Source organism: Temnothorax longispinosus, chromosome 12, assembly GCF_030848805.1.
Source record: "Temnothorax longispinosus isolate EJ_2023e chromosome 12, Tlon_JGU_v1, whole genome shotgun sequence".
Taxonomy (NCBI): domain Eukaryota; kingdom Metazoa; phylum Arthropoda; class Insecta; order Hymenoptera; family Formicidae; genus Temnothorax; species Temnothorax longispinosus.
In genome coordinates this window covers 13929207-13947275 of record NC_092369.1, presented here as the reverse complement: position 1 = coordinate 13947275, position 18069 = coordinate 13929207, and the positions used below count along the sequence as shown (strand labels likewise).

Genomic DNA, 18069 nt, shown 5'->3' with positions numbered 1-18069 from the left:
CGTAATATATTTTTTTGCACAGGGGAACAGATATAACAGACGTCAGCATCTTAAGAAAAATGAAGAATGTGGAGGTGTTGTCACTGAGGTAAGACTTATATTGTAAGGTTGAAACTTGTTAAAATAGTTGAACGCGTATCGAAATAAGAAAACGAAACGTTTATCATCTATAACATTTTATTTGTTATATGATATATATTACGTTTACGCGAGCGTTACTTCTGTACAGTAATGTTGATTTGAACGTGCTTAAGGAATATAAATCTTTTTCTTTCTTTATCTGATATAAAAATAATACGAGCATTCATATTTATTTCTAGCATAAATAACATTAATACACTTGCCGATTTTCAATACTGCCACAAGCTTCAGGATTTATTTATAAGACGAAATAATATTAAAGATTTAAATGAAGTTTGCTATCTCCAAGGATTACCTAATTTACGAAATTTGTGGCTCGGTGAAAATCCATGTGCAGAAAAGGATGGGTAATTATTTAAAAGTAGATATTGTTAAAATGAGAAATTATGGAAATTTTATAATTCACTATTTTGATAGATATCGATTAGCTGTACTTCGAGCTTTGCCAAATCTTGAGAAATTAGATGACAAGGTAGTGTCACCCGAAGAAGTGCAAACTGCAATGACAATAGGTCGACCTTTAATACATCCTCTTGAAATAGATGCTTCTCCACAATCGGATGTAGTAAGCCCAGAGGTGAGAACATGTTTTAAATAATGTATAATAATAGGAAAAAGATTAATGCAATACTAAAATACTTTTCATATGCACGTAATATTCACATTATTTCATCAATACGTTTCTATCCTTTTTTGTATGCTTTACAACTTAAGATTAATAGCTCTTTATTTACGTGTTATTAAAACTTATTGATAGCAGATTATGTATTAATTAAAAATATATATAGATATATGTATATAAAATTTTTTTAATGCACTTTTAATCATTGAAATGCTAAATCATTCAAGTGCTAAATGATATTTATACTAAATTAGGATATCGCGATTGAATATATTGAAGAAACTGAATTGGGACGATCTAGGAGGTACAGTTCTTCTAGTGATCAGGTAATAAAGTAATAACATAAATTAACATATTCTTTAATTTGCTCTCGATCACTAAAATCGATCATTTGGCAACTCACAAGATATAATGAAATTATTAAAATGCGGCAATATGTATACTTGTAGAACTTTTTTCAGAGAAGCTTTGATGAAATCCAACATACTCATGAAGAATATGACCCTGACAGAAGAAACGCAAATTATAATGCGTCATCGTCACATCATTACTCACAAAATAATCAATATGCATATGAGGTCAGTCATGCATATCATCATTTGCATCATATATAGGAGTAAAAATGTCCTTTAATACGTATTTCTAAAAGTAAATAACTTTTATTTATTAACAACGTGTAACTATTGTGCTGGGAAATTTTCTTAACATGTATAATACAATTTTTAATGCAATATTTTCATATTAAAGTAAAAATATGTACGTAATCCATTAATTTGATGGTACTAATCATATTAACTAATTAAATTAAAAGAGTTAGATTTCAAGTATGACTATAACTTAAAGTCTGTTTTATCGCCTGATTATACTAACAGCTACAAAATGGACAATCAAAGAATCAGAGCAAAGATGACACTGTGTGTACAGAGTCACGCAGCAACAATGAGACTGTGGCCACTAACACTCTTGAAATATCCAAGGTACATTTAAGTACAGCGCATTTTTAAACATATTTGCGATTCTGCGGTCATTCATATTATCCATAATATAAACAATTAAATACGTTTCATAATCATATCTCAGTAATACTGTCATTGTGTATATTACTGTTTATTAGCAAGTATGATTAGATCACTCGAATTTGACATGTTTTCTGGCTACATATCACTTTGTATGACTCAGCTTAGGACATTTAATGATGAGGAACTTTTTTTTATTTTAATCGCTTTAACTTATCTAACATATTTTTACATTGACCAATAAAATTAGAAATAAATAGGACTTAATAATCTAATTTATGAAATAAAATTTGTAAAACTTACACATTTGTTCTGACTACACTTATATTTGAAGGATACAGCCAATAGATAGATCGGAAATGATAACAAAAATAATTTGTTCTTGTAGTATAATTATGATGAAATATAAATAATTCTATCAAATGGGACAAATATAAAGATCTTAAATATACAAAAATTTTATTTAAACTAATCTAAATAATCTAAAACATCTAAATCCGATTGTGTTGTATATTATTATATATATTCAGAATAAATAAAAGATTAGTTTTTTTTTATCTATTAATATTTTATACCAATAATATGAGATGGAATGTCTATGACTAAAATGTAAAACACGTCTTCTAAATACAGTTTACATAGTACACATTGCCTGCAATTATTTTATAGAAAATGATGTTTTAGGATTACGATGAACGTCCAATAGTACAACGACATAATGGAGATTACGATGAAAGACGAGCTTATTCTGAGTACTGTGGAAACGAAGTATCTCAACGTATGTACACACCAACACCGCAACGTACGCAATATGCTGTCAATGATTTAGCAGATGACAAACGTAATGACAGAAATAACTATAGCTATGATGAAAGAACAAGATTAGAATATGAAGATTCGCCACAACCTCCTTCAACACCTCAAACAAGAAGGATGGCAACTCATCATAACGAAAGGGTTAGATTTAAATAAGTATATTATTTTCATAAAATATTAAGCTTAATGCAGTCCATAATACTTAGCTGAATATAAAATGGCATATAAAATGCTATATATAAAAAGCTTTTAATAAAATTAGTACGTTTTATTATTTACAGGAAGACACAAATCAAGTACCCGGTTGGAAAAGGCATCCCGAAAAGGAGAAATGCAGAAACCAATTTCACTATCACAGGCGGCCAGTAACGAGGGTATGTTTTACGGCATTTTTTTTCAGTACGCTTGATTAAATTTGAAGTATTTACTATTTTTAATATATATTTTTCTTTTAGAATTCAAATATATTATCTGCTGTTCTGTGCTTGGTTAAGGAGTTGGATTATCCAAGTCTGGAAGTGGTAGAAATGGCTGTTAGAAATCGAATGGATGAACTAGAAGAATGATGTTTCTGACACCGTCCCCAAAATCCACAGGGGACGGTCGCTCTCTCCCATATCGGCAGCATGTCTTCTGTTCCCAGCCCAGAATTCTCTGATTCGCTTGATTCTACCATAACTTTAAGCCAATGTGCTAATAACGATGGAAATTACAATAATGACGAACATCGCATACTTGACCGTCAGCTACTCGAAGAAAATTACGATAAGAGTCAAATTCGACGAAATGAATCTGCCGAAAAAGTTTGCTCAACACACAGCCCGAAAACAGTATCGATTGACCCGAGCCCAAGATTGCTCGGAAATAATCAATCCATGTGTAAAATCAAAGATTCCGTATTGGATAATTCACCATCGAGAAATCATCACGAGAGAAAAAGCAATGACGTAAGACGTGTAGCGAGCAGTGACAGTATTCCTCGTGGTAATTATAACAATGTCATTTTGAGCCAGGGATGTAGAGTTTTAAGCCAAGATTGTGTAAGAAGATCAAAAAGTTCTGATGTTAAGAATACAGTTACACCACTTCGTTATATTCAATCGGCAAAAGGAACGTGGACATATAATTTGTAAGTTATGTCGACAACTTGACAAAATCTTAAATCTTACTAATAACCAAAATCTTCTGTAAATGCAATCAGACATAATCTTTTCGATAAAAAAGAAAAAAAAAGCAATGAAAAAATTCGGTAATGGATACAAGACTTAAAAATTGAAGATTGGTCTCATCATGTTATTTCGTAGGAAAAGTCTAAATACATGTAAAATTTACAAATAATTGTGATATTTCTGCAATGACTGAAGAAAATGTAATTATCTTCATGTATTATGTGTACATTTAACAACATGTTACAATCGTCATTTCTGTTAATAAGAAACGCTAAAATCAAAACTAATAAAATTTGGTTTCAGCATATCTGACGATTGATATACGAGTAATTTTATTTAACAGCCGTTAAGTTTTTCCAAAGTTTTATTAAAATAAATTTGTTAAATATATATTAAAACAAAATGTATAAAACATTGTCTATGTATAATACAAAATCAAAGATAAATTATATGCGCTATTAAATATTTTCTCAGTAAAAAAGTAGTTGGAGTTTTTTTAGAGAAAGAAAATTATTTGGATTAATAATAGTTTGTTTGAAGATCAATGTTGAAAAAAATAACAATTTTTACGTTAAAATATAATACGAGTAAAAAATACCTCTTCTAAGCTAGCAAGACCAAATTGGCAGAATCAAACCGGACCTATCAGAATATTTAGTACCCATTTTGTACTATTTTGTACCATTAATAACAATTTTGTATCCTGTGCCATTTCGGAGAAAATCGTGGCGGTGCTACCTTAGCATTAAGCTAGAAAGACCACAAGAAAAAAAAAATTAAATACAGAAATTTGAAGGACTGAATTTGTACTAATTTGTACCATACAAATAAACTTAATATATTCATCCCTTCTGCTTCAAACAGCTCCTAATAGAACTCAGTCCTATTAGTCTCAAGAGTAAAGTACTCGTTCTCATCAGCAGAATCAATTGCTACTTGTAAACTCGATTCAGGATAATTTGTATCACAAAAATATGAAGTTTCAGATTTTGTACCCTAGCCGTTTGATGGAAAACTACCCCCGATCCCTAACAGTCTCAAGAGTGAAGTACTCTTTCTTTTTATTTTAGTGTTCAGAATTTAGTAAACAATATTTAGTCGTAAAATAATTTTATTCATTTTAAGTACAGTTCTCTCTTAAGCCAGGAAGATGGGATGGTTTTCTTGCGAAGGGGTTGTAGCTCAATAATCAAAATGCGCATATTTTAAGAGTTTATTCTTAGAGTTTATACGCTATACGAATTATATCCGCGATACGATATATTTAAATTTTTCTCAACATTTTTCTCTTGAGTTGAATCAATTAAAAGGTTGTTTCGGGGTTAAGAGGATGAGATCAAAAATCCAAACTATATCATTTTGAAAACTCATAAATAGCTCCTAATTCTGCCGTAAAAATCAATTCAATATCTATTTTTAAACGTTGACTCAGCCCCCCATAAAAAATATTAAATTCCTGTTCAGTGTGACAAGCTCAAAAATTTTAATCTGCAGGATATAAAAGCTCACAAATAGCTTGTAATTTTGCGCTATTTTTTTTTTAATTTCTGCAAGGTGGGGGGAGGGCCAGCTCAACAGGGGTCTTACTAGTATTTGGGGCGAACACGAAGCAGTTCAGATTTACTGTGCTTTCATCTGAATCTGACCGATCGGAACCGATCGCTTTCAATTATTTCATTTTATTTTTCCTGTCGTTGACATAGCTCTAAAAATTCGCGAAAGGATATAATCTGACGGGTGTGTGAAGCTGGCACTCCTACTTTAAAATTCGATAGTTCTGATTAGAGAGTTTCAGCTTCTTTTCGAAGAGTATCTACACGATTTATGTTGAGAAGTTCTAATGCTTTTCGCTTGACTAGCGCTCAATTCCTGATATTACGAGATCGCAAGGTCACGCTATGCTACAGGTAATAAGGGAAATATATACATGGAAAAAAAATGATGTATCAACAGCATCATTTTTTGCCAGCCATTCTATTAGCCATCTTATGCCGGGTACTCACTAAGACCGTGCAACGTGCAACGCAACGATTGCTGCAATTAGTGAGTACGTCTTATTTCGGAACACATTGTGAAAAAATTGTAGCAACCGTTGCGTTGCACGTTGCACGGTCCTAGTGAGTACCCGGCCTTAGGTTTTGCGGCGAAACGCAACAGGCAGAGTATACTAATGTCCAGCGGCCATAAGTCAACCGCGAATTTCTAACACACGTATTTGCGTTGAGAGTATACTAAGCTCATCTTAAATCGGAGATATAATCACGGAGGGAGTTTGTTATGCCGGATACTCACTAGAACCGTACAACGTGCAACGCAACGGTTGCTGCGTAAATACGTCTTATTCCGGAACAAACACATTGTAAAAAAATTGTAGCAACCGTTGCGTTGCACGTTGCTCCTAGTGAGTACCCGGCTTTATACGAGTAATATTGATATAAATCTCACAGCATCGATATATACGCGTATTAAAGATGCAATGATAAAATTATCGTTGCATTTTTATAAGCAACGATAAGATTATTGTTAAACAATATCAATGAGTAAAACGCATAATTTAATGCATTAAGTACAAATAATCATGACGAATTAAAAAGTTAAAAGTTACGTGCAACGTGCGTCGGACCTACTACCGGTAATCACGCTGGCCACGGCGGCCTCGCTCCCGTCCACGTTGTTAACAGTGGCAAGGCTACTACCTTTTGTGAATCGTGGCAGAAAGGAGCGCGAAAAAAGTAGCGGATCCGTGTTAGGAAAACTGCGCTGGTGCGAGCACTGTCGTATTGTATCGACCGAGTTAGGCTGTCTTAGGTCTTTGATTCTCTGCACGAGTTCCTTTGGGCCTAGGGTTAAAGTAAATTGATTTGGTGATACGAATATATAGCCTCTCCCAGTCAAGTCATGCGCCCACCTCCCAGTGGTCTCGCTGGAACGTTGCAATGGGGCTGTTCTGATTCAGTACGGCTCGGTCGCAAGATCTGATGTCGGCTGGTCGGCGCGCTCTGCAGTAACCAAGCGACGTCAATGGCGATCTGAATGCGCCACTAAGGGCCTGTAGTGATACGGGCCCAAGTACCGCTGTCCATGGTGAGTTGTGGGGCCAAGAAAGGGCACGGTTATCTGGGGAGCTCTCGGCTGTCAATCCGTTTGATCTCCAACACGTAGTAAATATGAAAAAGTCAAGAATGAATCTTCATGCCCGGGTTCTCGGATGGTGCAAGCGATGCGAGAGTGGTGACTCGGTTAGTACGGAGACACCCAGTGAGTGTATAGCTGGTCCCTTGAAAGTAGGAGCCAGTTATCGGGTATAGAAACGATTACGCCTCTTGACGCACGAGACTCGTGCCGTGGCCCCCAGTAGCCTTCTTCAGCTTCTTTGATTTTATGGCACCTAATCCTCCTCGGGATCACATAACGGCCAAGAACAAGTCGAAGATAATAAATACAGACTCGAAAGATTCAATCTAATCTCGGCGCTGATGGCATTAGTAATCTTCAAAAATTATTCAGGACAAAACACGTCCGAATATGTCCACGGTCTCCACGAGATTTGCCCCCAGTAACCGTGTCAAATTAAAATAGAAACAAATAGTAATAAGTTATTTCGTGAATGGATATCCATGTGTGTCAAACGTAGTGCACTGGCATTGCGTTTCAAGCATACCCGGCGCCGGGGCTCGACTCGCAGCGGTGGCGGGAATCGCGTCCGCTTCTCCCACGTTGCAAGGCCAGCCAACTTCGACACCCCGGCTAAAGTAAAAGATAATCGCATGCTTCAATAAGCTTGGAACTCTTAAGAAGGGTCGTTCAGCGCCAACACGTGAGATTCGTGAGATAACTATAATATGTCCATAAACCTTTTATCCTTTCTGCCATAATTCACAAAAGGTAATAAGCGATTCACAAAGCGTAACAAATAATGTTCACATGATAATTTTAAATGCCATAATCTATTTTATACACTAATCTACTTTAAAATAAATATTAACTCATTACGCGTCATTAATTCATTTGTCATAACTTTTTCTTTTCCCTCATGTGTAAAATATATATTCTTAAAATAGTTACTGTTGGTGACGTACAACAATTCTTTTGATATAACATACTGTTCTTCTCCATAAATTTCACTGATTTCTCATCCTTAGACTCAAATTCAACAGTCGAGTCTTCAAAACGTTTCACCCCTTTAAATATAATACTACTGATGTGGATGATTCTAAATTCATACGTACAGTTTTATTTATTAGATCGTGAAAAATTTCGAATTTGCAATCTATTATAAGCGTATCTGTAAAATGATACTGAAACATAGATGTCGAGATTCTAATTAACTGATATATCATCCAAAGTGGAATTTAATGATAAAGCTGATTCAGGGGGATACATCATAGTAGTGGTACATGAACGTTAAATGTTTTACTAGTACATATATAAAATTCATTACACTTATTTGCGAACCAGTTTGACGCGTAACATTCATTTGAATCATATATTAATATGTTTCTGGAAACGATGGAGACTTTATCGTATCCATGATCTTAGAAAATATAGTGTACAAATCGCAACAACTGACTTATTTTATACACATTTTACATTAGTAATATCTATAAATTAGCGATATTTAGATCCTAATAAAAATATGTACACGGAAAGAACGATTTTGCTGAAGTAGGTATCTAAAAACAAAACAAGTAACTTCCGTCGCCAGTAAATAATTCAAAACAACAGTCGTTTTGGTTCGACCCAACTGGCCAAATTATTATTATATGTAAAAGTATTAATTTGGCCAGTTGGGTCGAACCAAAACGACTGTAGGTATCTAAAAATTTAGCTAGATACAGATCTGAAAATAATTTTGTTGCACCATCAAAATAATTATAGTAAGTCGCTGAAATATGGTAATGCTAATGCTGTAAAAAATTTTGACATTTTAGCAATCAGTTTAGGTATTCTACATAATTATTTTGATGATCCAACAAAATTACTTTCAGATTTGTATTGAGCTAAATTTTTAGACACATTTTTCAGCAAAACCATTCTTTCCGTGTGCTGCATACGGTTTTTTAAATAAAAATATGAATTATATCAATTTCTTCCTTGGTATGCAGCATCGAGAATGCAGCAGCCCAGTGCTGCTTGTTAACCCTAGGTATACACAGTGAAGACTCCAAGATCCCAGCCCAACTTCCTTTTTTCGCGTTTCTGGACTTTTGTCCCCTATATTCTTTTCTTTTTACTTGCATATCTCGAAACTCTTAGGAGTGCGTTCCGTTTCACGCATGATGCGCATAATGCATCACTTATCCTTGTTTAACATTCGGTGAACAACAGGGATAAATGATGCATTATGCGCCTCATGCGTGAAACGGAACGCATCGATTTAATTACATTGACTTTTATACATTATGGGCCTATTCATTGATCGATTCTCAATCAATTAAAAAAATAAATAAATAAATAAATTGAATTCTTGCTGAAGTTACGATGACAAATGTGGATGGGATCTCCGAGACCTCACAGAATTATTAAAATAATTTAGAAAAATGATATTATTGTAGATTTGTATTATAAGTTATCATTTGAGTTTTTGAAAACCACTTTTGCCATTGGTCATAAACTTGGGTCAAATTATATTATTTCGAAAAAATAAAATGTAATGATCGCAAGCTATCAGTCAGATTTAGATGAAAGCACAGAAAATCTGAACTGCTTCGTGTTCGACAAATACTGGGAAGACGAGAAGACTGTGCAAGAAATCAAAACCAGCGCCGTAAAACGCGACGTCGTTTTCTCTCGAAAAAATATGCGGCGTCCCGTCGAACCAACGTCGAATTTTTTCGACAAAACCGTCTTGTAAAATTTTATTTCGCGCTCGTCACTATCAGAATCATTCGATCGGAATAATCGTACTTTGCACTTGTGAAAGTATAACGTGTTTGTGAAATTTAGAAGTGCCATGTGAGATCGATGGACTGTCGTAAGTGACAACATCACGAATATGGTTAGCCTAGCCCCCAGGTTAGCCGTGTGGTGTTGAAGCAGTGGCGGAACCAACCGACTGCGACGAAACAACGGTTGGTGAGTAAATTTTTTTTATTACATTATATAATTAATTGTTTGCATATTTAATATTTTGATACCATTACATCATAATAATCGGAATTGATTGGTGAACAACTACAATTATTAAATAAATAATTTTATAAAATATTTTATTTGTGTTGCATCGTGTAAATCAAGTTATGAAAATAATTAAAAATAATTAAAATAATGAAAACGCATTGTCTCTGAAACAAAAACCGTATGGAAATTTTGTAAAACCAATAGGACTGGAATCAAAACCGGTACCGTTAAAAATCATTACATCTTAAAAAAATTAAGACCCGAAGATGAAAACATAGAAAACAATGAAGTAACATCTATACGTCGAAATATCATCACTTATTATATAAACAATTCAATTTAATAAAAATTTCATTAAGAAAATTTTAGTAAATCAGAACCAAAAAAACTAATTTGCGTAATACCGATACTTTTATTAGCTACAAAACCGAAATCGAAAACGAAACCTTTATATAAATAAGTGTTTTAATGGACCGAAACCGGAACCGAACCGATATTTTCGTTCGGTCTAGGTCCTAGAAATATATAAAGAGAAAGGGAGGGTGGGTGTTAATTTGTGAAGTCGCACAATGGCCAGGTGTTTCTTTTATGGGAATAGAGAATATGTAAAAATTTGGGTACGTTCCTTAAAAACGCCCTTTAAGGCCCTTTGGGGCAAATAAAGTACCAATTCTAAATATAAATCTAAATGTAAATAAATTAATTTAATACAAATTTCAAATAAAAAAAATTTTTTTAATCAATACCGAAAAGACTGTAATTTGCCCAATTCCGATACTTTTGTTAGCTAGAAAACCGAAACCTTTATTCAGTATTGAATGGCATCTATTCATATATCATTGAGCATTACCCGTACTATAGAACCGCGGATAAAAAAAGCTGGCAATGTTCTGTACGGAACACATTGAGTCAAAAATTCATTAAAATAAAGAAAAAAAAGTTGGGGAAAGGTTTCTTCTGGAAAAGATACATTCAGACGATTTTTGAAAATGGAGGTGCCAACTTTACAGTGGCACACGCAGTATGCATATGTAAATAATTTAATTTAATAAAAATTTCAAGAAAATTTTAACAAAACGGAACCGGAAAAAAACTGTAAGTTGCGCATATATTATAATCTATTGCCTTGAAAAGGATATAGGCTCGGAAATGGATAGATTCTACTAGAGCCTAAAAAATATTTTTGTAATTTATGTAAATAAAAGTGGTCAGCCACTTCCCTCCCCTCCTCATCACTCAAGACTACTAATTGTCAAAATACAAAATATATGTAAAAAATAGATCTATAATTTTAAATTAAAGTCCATTAGTGTTTTGCACATAATTATTGATACAATTATTATCATAATTACGTATTAAAAGTAAATCATTAAATAAAAAGCTGATAATATGTAAATAATTTAATACAAATTTCAAATAAAAAAATTTTAATAAACCGAAACCGAAAAAACTGTAATTTGCGCAATATCGATACTTGTGTTAGCTAGAAAACCGAAACAGAAACCGAAACCTTTATTAAGTATTTTAATGTACCGAAACCGAAATCGAACCGATATTTTCATCCGGTCCGGGTTTCTGCTTGAAAGTGTTGAGAACAATTTTATAATCGCACAACGACGCGTGTAGATGAATCACGCGCTCGTCGCGTCTCAGAAACACCTGATTAAAATAAAGCAATAAAGAGCGAGCAATCGATGCTTGCTTCGTTGTCTCACCATTAAGTTATAACATATAAATCCGCGACTCAGTCAATCGATCGGACGAAAATCCCTGTCGTCGATCCGGAATTTTATGCGACACCCGAGAGCTCGCTACGTGACGCTATTTTTCTCCCGCCGCGTTATACGCGGATATGATTGGGTTTTTGCGTATAAGCTTTGCGTAAGTTATTTCGTGCAGGGAGTCACAAATGTTAAATGCAATATTCCGAGTAAATATATCTTTCGCGATCGATTCGTGATATACTGCAATGCACAAACAAGATACTAGACGCGCTTTCCATCTTTATATAAGTGTAAAGACTGTAAAGACGTGGACTGAAACAAAACGGACGATTTCATGGGACTGGCGATGGGTGCAAGAGATAGTACTATAGAACCGCGGATAAAAAAAGCTGGCATTGTTCTGTACGGAACACATTGAGTCAAAAATTCATTTAAAGAATTATTCATTCATTCAAATAAAGAAAAAAAGCTGGGGAAAGGTTTCTTCTGGAAAATATACATCCAGACGATTTTTGAAAATGCGGTGCCAACTTTACAGTGGCACACGCAGTATGCATATGTAAATAATTTAATTTAATAAAAATTTCAAGAAAATTTTAACAAAACAGAACCGGAAAAAAACTAAGTTGCGCATATATTATAATCTATTGCCTTGAAAAGAATAGGCTCGGAAATGGATAGATTCTAGAGCCTAATAGAAAATATTTTTGTAATTTATGTAAATGAAAGTGGTCAGCGACTTCCCTCCCCTCCTCATTTCTCAGGACTACTAATTGTCAAAATACAAAACATATATGTGAAAAATAGATCTATAATTTTAAATTAAAGTCCATTAATGCTTTGCACATAATTATTGATACAATTATTATCCTAATTACGTATTAAAAGTAAATCATTAAATAAAAAACTGATAATATGTAAATAATTTATATTAATACAAATTTCAAATAAAAAAATTTTGATAAACCGGAACCGAAAAAACTAATTTGCGCAATACCGATACTTTTGTTAGCTAGAAAACCGAAACAGAGAAACCGAAACCTTTATTAAATATTTTTATGTACCGAAACCGGAACCGAACCGATATTTTACTGGCTGCGTGGATTGGTGAAAAATTTAAACCAAGAGCACTAAATATAAACAAAAAGGTATATTTCCGAGCGTTTACTAACAATAGCTACACATAATTGTCCAAAAAAGTTCGCACGAGAAGTTTAGGCGAATGTTACCGATTCAAAGCTACTGAATTTCGGCAGTTCTTATTTCACCTACAGTACTTTAAAATGGAATCACAGTCTTTCCAATGTGTATTCCATATTACCAATTTTTAATTCTTTACCTAAAAAATTTAGACCACGTTTTTTCTAACAGTTTGATATCTCTAGGAAACTATATCTGCTTGTGCACTTAAACTGGAGCTAACGTATTACAAAAGGAATGTTAGACAGTATTTAAATATTAATTAAATATTACGTAAAAATGTTTAGAGAAATCTGTATTAGGTATTTCTTTTAAAATATATTTTTGATAAGTTTCAGCTGCAAGTTCCAAAAAAAATAACGAAAATGTCTTAAACAAGAAGAGGCACGAGAACTGCGCTTGTTTGTATATTTTAAGGTAAAGGCAACCAAGCGGCCGGCCCCGACTCAAAGAATGCAAAGAATATATTAACCGCATTTTAATCGAAATCGTCGAGATTATATCTTGATCGCAAATATCTGAATTTAAATAGCATAATGTACACGAAACAACCGAAATTAAAAAATCAAACGGAGGGTAAGGGGGTTGATGACGAGAAATGAAGCGCATTTGACGCGCAATGGACGCAATAGCTAAAAATCTCTGATATTTTCGGCCGCGTTCGGCCAATGTCGGACGTAAAATTTATACAAAGCTACAAACGCGACGAATATTAACCGGCGTTATGTATATTAAACCGAGAGAGCTGTCCGCGATTATTAATCCCGACTTTATTCGACGCCGCAGCGACATAATAATAAAAAAAGCTGTAATAATCGTAGCAATGGACCGGATAACTAATGTTGGGACAAATAGATATCCAGTTCGAATTCTACAAATCTAAAGACGGCGCCGACTATAAATTCACGATAGCCCCGAGGTAAGACCGGCAAGACCTTGATCTTTGTCGGACCGGTAGGTATGGTCGTTGTATTCTTTGCTTTGCTATCAATTCAAAAAATAAAAAAGAAAAAAAGAGACATATATATATGTAACCGAAATTAAAAAATCAAACGATGAATAAATCAATAGGTAAATAAATCAATGTTGGAAAAAAATTAGTACAATCCGAATCGCGAACCGCGAACCACGAACCGAACCGCGAAATAAATCACAAACATTATTTGATCTCACCCAATCTCACCTCACTCACTCATAGTGTTACCAGATTGGGGTTTTTTTTCCCCAAAGTGGGAAATTTTTACGTTAATGGAGAAATTTTGGGGAACAAAAATTGATGGGGAAAAATTTGGGGAACATCTTAAACATGGGGATTTTTTTAGGGAAAAACCATGATATTATGGTTACGTTCGGAAATTTTCTTCTAGTATTGAAAATCTATAGTTTATGTCATCGTATACTATAGATTTTAATACCGGAAATGAATCGTTTTGGCGCTTACAGTGCTTGTAAGCATCCTTGTTTAATATTTAATAAACAAGGATAAAATGATGCTGGGTTTGTTCTTTATTGTTGCACTACTGTACCAGTGCAGCGATAAAGAACAGGCTTACACTGCTGTGAGCGCCAAAACAAACGCAATCTTTGAAGGTGCTTTCACGGTTACGACGGTTACGATTTTAAATGAGACATATATATTTTCATTTGTTTTATTCTGTTAGCAAGGTTAGAATAAAAATAGTAAATAAGCAGTTTATGTGACTTATATGTTAAGATTAATGTATATAGTTGAGATTAATTTATACAAAGGAAATAAGCTAGTATGTCTAAAGAAAAAAGGACATATAGAAAAGCCTGGGAATTAATTCCACAGTTTTCTGGTAAGTTTATTACTTTTAATTATTAATGCCTCTTCTCGATATCAGCATTAGCAATGCATATAAATATATGCACAATTTAAGATACATTTTTTCTTACTATGCAAATAATTATGTAGTAATTTACAATATTTATTATAGAATGGCTGTCTGCCTTGCCGGGTGAAAATACTAAAGCGTATTGCAAGCTTTGTCGGTGTCCACTTCAGGCTCACAAGAAAGATATTGAAAAACATGGTCAATGCAAAAAACATTTGGACGCATTTAAGTATTCTCAACATGCTTCAAGGAACATAACAGATTTTGTAACGAAAACTATATCGGATAAAAGAAAAGTAGTTGAATTAAAAATTGCTGCTTTTATTGCAGAACATTGTTCGGTATCTTCAGTTGACCATCTTGGGAGTTTAATACCAACTTTTGATAACAAATCTCAAGTATTAAGTGAAATAAAAATCCATAGAACTAAAGGTACAGCGCTAATAAATAATGTTATCTCTCCTTGTCTTTTGGAAGATCTTATTAATGATCTTGGTAATGGACATTACTCATTGATCATCGATGAAAGTACAGCAGTGGATACCAAGAAAATTCTTTGCCTTATTATTAGATATTTTAGTGAAACGAAGAAAAAAATCGTAACAACTTTCTATAGATTAATAGAGATAGAGGGTGGTGATGCTAATACGTTAATATCAGCTTTTAAAAATCAAATCTTAAAAGATGGCCTTAAAATGGAAAATCTGATTGGAATTGGAGTTGATGGAGCCAATGTTATGATAGGTAAACATCATTCATTTTCTTCAATTTTAAAAGAAACTAATAGTGAACTTGTAGTAGTTAAATGTGTTTGTCATTCTCTTCATTTGGCTGCTGAATATTCTTGTAAATGCTTACCAAGAAATCTAGATTTTATTGTTAAAGAGTGCCACAACTGGTTTTCTTGCAGCTCTAAGCGTCAAATTGAGTATGCAAAATTATATAAAGTCTTAGAAGATAAGAAACCTCTTAAAATTGACAAATTATCAGGTACACGGTGGTTAGCAAGATGTGAAGCAATAACAAAAATAATTGATCAATGGGATGCTCTAAAACTTCACTTTAATATAGTAAAAGATAAGGAGAGATGCTACACAGCTGACCAACTGTATAATATGTTTAATACACAGTCTAATTTTGTTTACTTAACTTTCTTGAAGCATATGTTAAAACTTCTGACGGAGATTAACAAAACGTTCCAAGCAGAAAATGCTAATTCTCTTAAACTTTTAGATGATTTGCACTCTCTTTTATACTATTATATGAATATCCTTATACCTCCATCAAGACTACAATTGGAAAAAAAAAATCTTGCTAGCTTTAACTTCAAAGATTATGTAATGAGAATTGAGGCTATCGATTTTGGGTATTCTTTCGAACAAGCAGCTTCTGGCTTGCCTCATCACGAACTTAAAGTAATCAAAGAGAGATGTCGTGACTTCTTGATCTGTTTGTGTGAACAGCTACAGAACCGAATCCCTGACAATATTAAATTATTGGAAAAAATAAGCTTGCTTTCTCCACAGCTAGCAACGTCACAAATAAAGCCGAAGATAATTGAATTAGTTGTAGCATTTAAAAACATATGTAAAAATATTGATATGACTATAGATGAATGGAATATTCTTCATACCAAGCAGTGGAGTAAATTATCTACTCCAGAAGAATTTTGGGTTGAAGTTTTTCAGTATCAGAACTCTGCTGGCCAACAACAATTTGGCAATATTACAAAATTTGCTTTGGCAATGCTGTGTTTGCCTTTTTCAAATGCTGTAGTTGAGCGCGCTTTTTCGATAATGAATGTAATAAAAAACAAGTTAAGGAATAGAATGGCTGTAAAAACTGCAGATGCAATTATGCGGATACGGTTTAATATGCCACAAGGGTGTAAAAACTTTCAGCCAACAATAAATATGCTTAAGAAGTTTAACTCTGAAAATATGTACTTGGTTGAAAATACAGAAATTGAGCAAGATGAAATATTCGACATATTTTCATGTACGTAACTTTAAGTGTTCATTTATGTTATGTTATGTTCATATATACATAATTATTTTATGTTCATCTATGTATAACTGTGTTATGTTTAATTATGTTGGTATAACTATGCAATAATATATCTATAATATGTATATTATTGCATAGTTTTATATATTGCTTTTTATATAATTATATATTGCTATCTATAACTATATAATCTATAGCTGTATAAAATAATTCTCTTCTCTGTATTATGTTTGATACTTATTCTAGTAAGGAAGAAAGATATTGGATTATATTATATAATGTTTAAATATGATGTAATAGGTATATAATATATCAGAAAATGTGTACTATATCATTTAAATATAATGACATAAACACTAATGATTTCTCTATTGCAGTAAACTACACGAGTATCGGGGTCTACATTTTTTTTGTATTTATGTAAAGCGTGAACGAAAATGCGAGGCGTTAAATATATAATTTCCATAAATGTTACAGTAAATCTGTAGCACGTTTAAATATTACGCAGCTGGGTACGATTTACGGTTGCGTGGTAATTGTCTGTTTCATGCCTATGCATGATATCACGCCTGACTTGGTTATATTTAGACCCAGCGCGACAAGATGCACCGCCAGTGTACTCCCTCATGAATTAGCAATATTGGTATTACCTTTTATCAATCCATAAAAGACATAAATTTTTAAATTAGGCGCTTTACACAAAAGCAGGGTAGCGATTTATATATTAATACATTTGGGGATATTTGGAGAAAATTTATGAACAATTTGGGGAAATTTTGGGGAAAATTCATGAACATGTTGGGGAGATTCAGTTTAGCTATCTGGTAACACTCCACACCTCAGAATCAAGTGATCATTATAAAAAGTCACTCACCGACCGATGCGCAACGGACGGAGTTAGTCAGCTCCGATGATTCTGTAACACAAAAATGAAAGATTCATATTAAATAGACGCTCAAAATAATCAATGTTTCAAAAAATAATTTTTAAACGTCACGTCTACGTCGTCTTTTAATTAGATTTACTAATATATAATTTACTTATTTCCTGAGAAAAACCTTTATGAGAATATAAACTTTTATAAAATTTTAGATAAACGTTCGGTTTCTCAAATTATTTCTTGCTTATCCGAGATAAATCGACGCGAATAAATAGAAAAGAACAATTAATTTTAAAAATGAGAAATAACACTTACCCCAAGGTTGCTCCGTCGGGGCCCGATGCCTTTGCCAGGCCTCCTCCTCCTGTCCACGATTCGCCAGGTCCTTCTCCGTTGCAGCGTTAATCCGTACTCCGTTGGCCGGTTGGCGCACTCCGCACTCACTCACGAACGTTCACGAAAATCGATGATAAGATCGCGTAGCTTATGATCGCGCGATATTTTCGACACTTTGCACG

At 33.5% G+C, this 18069-nt stretch overlaps 1 protein-coding gene and 1 long non-coding RNA gene across 7 annotated transcripts; one reads left to right on the top strand and one right to left on the bottom strand.

The window, feature by feature from the left end:
* The first annotated feature begins 6 nt into the window (after positions 1 to 6).
* On the top strand, positions 7 to 4071 carry LOC139823119 (uncharacterized). Of its 6 annotated transcripts, none has more exons than XM_071795429.1 (9): positions 7 to 88; positions 321 to 488; positions 559 to 718; positions 1018 to 1089; positions 1225 to 1341; positions 1636 to 1740; positions 2464 to 2736; positions 2877 to 2969; positions 3051 to 4071. In XM_071795429.1, exons 1-9 carry the CDS (start codon positions 60 to 62, stop codon positions 3159 to 3161), a joined length of 1128 nt encoding a protein of 375 aa, XP_071651530.1. In that variant the 5' UTR covers positions 7 to 59; the 3' UTR covers positions 3162 to 4071. The 6 variants fall into 6 exon arrangements, with proteins under 6 accessions (XP_071651530.1, XP_071651529.1, XP_071651531.1 ...); XM_071795428.1 differs by having other exon boundaries at positions 1213 to 1341; XM_071795430.1 differs by lacking the exon at positions 1018 to 1089.
* Positions 4072 to 4963: 892 nt separating this feature from the next.
* Positions 4964 to 6847, bottom strand: LOC139823124 (uncharacterized). The gene is made up of 2 exons (XR_011734697.1): positions 6673 to 6847; positions 4964 to 6604 (listed from the first exon to the last, which is right to left on the bottom strand). It is a non-coding gene; the product is annotated as an uncharacterized lncRNA (long non-coding RNA).
* Between the last annotated feature and the right edge of the window lie 11222 nt (positions 6848 to 18069).

Bases quoted from the DNA above. Each gene is read 5' to 3' on its own strand.
- LOC139823119 (XM_071795428.1), top strand. From the start codon at position 60: ATGAAGAATGTGGAGGTGTTGTCACTGAG. The intron at 489-558 runs GTAATTATTTAA...CTATTTTGATAG, and splicing joins CCATGTGCAGAAAAGGATGG to ATATCGATTAGCTGTACTTC. The intron at 1,342-1,635 runs GTCAGTCATGCA...TTATACTAACAG, and splicing joins ATAATCAATATGCATATGAG to CTACAAAATGGACAATCAAA.